Source organism: Malaclemys terrapin, chromosome 21, assembly GCF_027887155.1.
Source record: "Malaclemys terrapin pileata isolate rMalTer1 chromosome 21, rMalTer1.hap1, whole genome shotgun sequence".
Classification (NCBI taxonomy): domain Eukaryota; kingdom Metazoa; phylum Chordata; order Testudines; family Emydidae; genus Malaclemys; species Malaclemys terrapin.
Window position 1 is genome coordinate 2,571,110 of NC_071525.1, and position 5,493 is coordinate 2,576,602.

General features: G+C 42.0%; 1 protein-coding gene across 1 annotated transcript; it reads right to left on the bottom strand.

Moving 5' to 3' along the window:
* Nucleotides 1-386: 386 nt before the first annotated feature.
* On the bottom strand, nucleotides 387-884 carry LOC128827521 (scale keratin-like). The gene has a single exon (XM_054011441.1). It carries the CDS (start codon nucleotides 882-884, stop codon nucleotides 387-389), a length of 498 nt encoding a protein of 165 aa, XP_053867416.1.
* Between the last annotated feature and the right edge of the window lie 4,609 nt (nucleotides 885-5,493).

The window sequence follows — 5,493 nt, forward strand, 5'->3', positions numbered from 1 at the left end:
CAGTGGTGTTTTTCTGGGAAAATGCACCCGACAAAGGGAAGAAAGAGACAGATATAAAGCCTGCTTAGTCATGGGGGAGGAAGGTGGAGGAATGAGTTTCTAGAGGAAATCAAATAATTCAGACTCTGACCAACTTCAGCACAGGACAGATAGCACAAAGCACAAGAGGAGGATAAGATTAACCTGCAAAACAATTATATCTTAAGCTTTGGGTATTATGTAACAAGGGAAGATGTAGATAGACCTGTTTTATAGAGGTGATGAACAACCACAGCCCACACAGATTTCAAGTGGATTTGTAAGCATCATTGTCCATTAGCTCAGCGACGAATTTCTATCTTGTCATTTCCTGATTGTTTCTCATTCCATGGATCATTCGTCTGGGTTTAACATGGCCCACAATTTCCATAGCCGGACCCAGAATATCCTCCCCCCAAAACAGTAATGCCACGTTGTGACCTCCTGCCATAACCGCATGGGCCCCCATAGCCATATGAGCCTCCATAACCACACCTGAGTCCACCCCCGAAACCACCACCGTAACCTCCCCCATGACCACCACCGTAACCTCCTCCAAAACCACCACCGTAACCTCCCCCAAAACCAGCACCATAACTACCCCTGGAACTGACTGAGCCACTGAAACCTCCACCGGAACCATATGAGCCCCCAGCTCTAATTGGCATATTTGGTAAGGAGGTTCCTACGAAGCTGTCTTGAGGACAAGTAGCCATAGTTGGTCCTGGGAAGTTCACAACAACTGGTGGCGCATAGACCACTGCAGTCGAATCTCCACATGATGAGATACACGGCACGTTGCGGACGTCAATATATGGGCTTGGGCATATATCGGGAATACAGTCCTGTGGTGGGCAGTAAGACATCTTCTGTGATGAAGGGAATCCTAAAAAACACAGGAAGGAGGAAAACGTAAGACACAACTAATAGTGGAAAAAGAGATTCAGGCATTGAGTTTTAGAGTAATGGGGGCTAGGTAGATAGATGAGTTTTGTTGAAGGCCACATATCCTTCTATTCCTTTGCATCCAATCCCCTTTAGGCTTCAGAAACGAAAATGAAATAAAATAATTCCAAGCAGTTTTATGAGAAGTTACCTTTTCACTGCTTCATGCAACCATAAAGCTGCACAACACACAGGTGCAGTGAGTGGTTATTTTCCCTAGGAAACAATATTAAAAGCACAGAGGGTCAGTGGATTTGCCTACTATCGTTGTTGAGTCATTGAATGAGCTCGGAACAGAATTTAGACCTTCCTAATTGTTATCCGTGATAGAATTGATCATTAGGAGAGTCCAGTAGCTTCCAAGTGCTGCAACTGATAATAGGGCCCCACTGTGACAGGTGTTATACAACCAAAGAGTAAGAAACAGTAACTGAGGGTAAGGAGTTCATCTGGGAGGTCTGAGATCTGGAGTCAAGTTGCTGCTCTAAGTCCGACTGAGTGAGAATCTGAAAACGGGTCTCCTATATCCTAGCAGAGTGCTCTAAAGGATATTTTGGGACAACCCCATGCCACCAGCCCACCAAAGCCCTGATGTGGTCACCCTCATCTGTCTCTGCTGTAGGTCTTGAACTGCTAGGTGTGCGCTGAGAAAACCGACTGGACTGTGACCCACAGGTGAAATCGAGGAAATTCCCACTGGGGCCCAGACACTGAGCACCTTGGCAGCATCAGGACCTTAGTGGTTTTGCGCATGTGCATGGATAGAAACTTAGGTGCTGAGGGAATTTAGGTGCCTGCAGTGTTACCAGTTTGGAAGACTTCAGTGTGACCAAGATCAAACAGAAAATCAAATGAAGAAACCAAATGCAGATTTCCTGAGTCCCTGTCTTATGACATGACCACAGGACCTTCTGTTCTCACCAGCCCAGGAGGGTCAAGTTAAAAATTACCAAACCCAGAGTCGAAAACATTTCCATCGTGGATGCCTGGAAATTTCAAATCATTTTGGAAAGATTTACCAGAAAGAAGTGCAGAGACACTGTTAATAATGCAAGTGTCCTTTTTAAAACAGCTCAAAATAGGAGCTAGAACCCCCATTTGATCTAAGTCATCATACATGTAAGTCATCATAACTACCATTAATTCAAAGATGCTATTTTAACATACACAAGATAAAGATCTGAATCAAGGATTACAAGTTGCACCCAGGTGATATACTAGATCCAATCAGAATTAATTCAGTGTCCTGTCTCTAATGCTGTGCAGAACCACACCCTTCAGAGGAAATTATGGTAGCTCTGACATAGTCCGTTTGGACGAAACCGCTCATAAGGAGAATTTCTTCCTCACATCAATAAAGCAAGGGCTAGGTTTGCCCTGAGGGAAAATTCATATAAAGCAATTCCAACTTCTCAAACTTATCTAGCTCTAGATGGTGTACTAAACTAAAAAGAACAATCAAGTTGCTGTTCAATTGTTATATATATTTCAAAGCTGATCTCCATGTTTTATGGAAACAGTAGGATCAGACGATGGGCTCATACAAATAGCGGTGAGTCCAGTGAAGTCAGCGGATGGTCTGGCAATTGTATTTATCTAAAGAGTGAGACTAAGTAAAGCTGTTCATTACCAAAGTGGCTTAAAAGCTGAGATTTTTCATAATTGTCTAATGGATTTAAGTGCCCTGTCCTTTTATAACCATTGGGAATGGGTGTTCCAGTCCAATATGGGGAATTGAAAGTCCCAGGATTATATTTTTAAAGTCGGCATTTACTTCAGACCATTTCTCCAGTTTGTCCAGATCATTTTGAATTTTAATCCTATCCTCCAAAGCACTTGCAACCTCTACCAGCTTGGTATAGTCCGTAAACTTTGTGTACTTTCTATGCCATTATCTAAATTGTTGATGAAGATATTGAACAGAACTGGACCAAGAATTGACACCTGCTGGACCCCAGTTGATATGCCCTTCCAGCTTGACTATGAACCACTGATAACTGCTCTCTGGGAACAATTTTCCAGCCAGTTATGCACCCACCTTATAGTAGCTCCATCTAGTTTGTATTTCCCTAGTTTGTTTATGAGAAGTTCATGTCAGGCAGTACCAAAAGCCTTACTAAATCAAGACACACCACATCTACCGCTTCCCCCCTATCCACAAGGCTTGTCAAAGAAAGCTATTAGGTTGGTTTGACACAATCTGTTTTTGACATCCTTGTGTTATTTGTTGATACTCATCCTTTGTAATTTGACCTAGTTTCCACTTTTTGTAGGACTCATTTTTGAGTTTCAGATCACTGAAGATGTACTGGCTAAGCAAGGGTGCTCCTTTACCATACTTCCTCTCTTTCCTAGAGGGATAGTTTGCTCTCGTGTCCTTAATAATGTCTCTTTGAAAATCTGCCAACTCTCTTGAACTGTTTTTCCCCTTAGACTTGCTTCCCATGGGATCTTACCTACCAACTCCCTGAGTTTGCTAAAGTCTGCCTTCTTGAAATCCATTATCAAGACTGTGCTGTTTTCCCTCCTACCATTCCTTGGAATCATGAAGTCTACCATTTCATGCTCACTTTCACCTAAGCTGCCTTCCACTTTCAGTTTCTCAACCAGTTCCTCCCTTTTGTCAAAATCATACCTGGAACAGCCTCCCCCCGAGTAGCTTTCTCCACCTTCTGAACTAAAAAATTCTGTCCAATACATTCCAAGAACTAGTTGGATTATCAGTGCCCTGATTTTATTTTCCCAACAGATGTCTGGGTAGTTAGAGTCCCCCATCACCACCAAGTCCTATGCTTTGGATGATTTTGTTAGTTGTTTAAAAAAACTTCCTTTTATTTGTTTTAAACCTGCTGACCATTAATTTCATTTGATGGCCCCTCATTCTTATATTATGGGAACAAGTAAATAACTTTTCCTTATCTACTTTCTTCACACCACTCATGATTTTATATACCTCTATCATATTCCCCCTTAGTCTCCTCTTTTCCAAGCTGAAAAGTCCTAGCCTCTTTAATCTCTCCTCACATGGGACCCATTGCAAACCCCTAATCATTTTAGTTGCCCTTTTCTGAACTTTTTCTAATGCCAGTATATCTTTTTTGAGATGAGGAGACCACATCTGTACGTAGTATTCAAGATGTGGGTGTACCGTGGATTTATATACGGGCAATAAGATGAGCTATATATAATGGGGACCCACAAGAGGTTATCCTGGGTCTTTTACTTTTCAACATTTTCACTAATTACTTGAATAACAGGGACAGTTCACTGATATAATTTGCAGAGGACACCAAGCTGAGAGGGGTTGCAAGCACTTTGGAAGACAGGATGAGAATTCAAAATGAGCTTCCCTAATAGAAGACTTCATCTAAAAACAACAAAATGAAATTCAATAAAGTCAATTGCAAAGCATGAGGTTTAGGAAGAAAACTGTCCCACTCTCATAGACATTGATGAGGTCTAAGCTGGATTTTTGTCCCCAGCAGTCTTTAATAGAGAAGATGTGGAAAAACTAGAGAGAGTCCAGAGGAGAACTACAAAAATGACAAAAGGTTTAGAAACCTGACCTCGGACGACTTGTTCCAAACACTGGACTTGTTTAGTGTTGAGAAAAGCAGACTGACGTGGGAACAGATAGTTAAGCATTGATGTCACACTCCCGCAGGAAGGTGTGGAATCTCCATCATTGAAGGTTTATAAGGACATGTAATCAGAGACCAGTCAGGTCAGGTCCTGCCTCCGAACAGGGGGCTGGACTAGGTAACCTCTCAAGGTTCCTTCCAGCCCTATATTTCAATGAGTCTACAATTTTGTGTAATATTTAGAGCAGGGAAATATATTCTAATTCCCTTCTGAGACTTTTGGAACAAGGGGGAATAGCTCCCCTGGGCAGATGGCCAGCACCATGCTATTGACCAGTTAATGTATTTTGCTGCTTAGGGATGCTCTTGAGTTGGAGGGATGTAGTGCAGGGAGCATATACAGAGCAGCTGCACCAGGGTGAATTTCACCCTAATTCCTTTTGATAGAAAGAATGGAGGAGAAAGGAAAACCAGAAGGCCAATGCTATGATGCAGAATAATTTTAATGGGAATGAGCAGTGGAGTACACACTTGCAGAATGAATTAATGCAGAGTACAAAGAATGTATTTTCAGGGGTACAATACAAGCAAGAACCAATCACCCACTCCAAAGTGAGGCTTTTCACACAAGATGATCTACTTTCTGTCTTGAAGCTGTTGAGTTTGAAAATCATGTCCCTTTTTCCACCAAGTGACTTGTTTTAGCCAGTTCAACGTCAAATAGGACAAAGCACAATAGGAGCATAAGAGTAAGCTGCAAAACCATTAGATCATAAACCTACAATAATATGTAACAAGTGGAAGACACAGATAGGCCTGATTTATAGAGGTGACAAACACCCACAGTCTGCAAGTAGAGTTGTAGGCATCATTGTCCATTAGATCAGTGGTGAATCTCTATCTTGTCATTTCCTCATTGTTTCTCATTCCATGGATGGTTTTTCTGGGT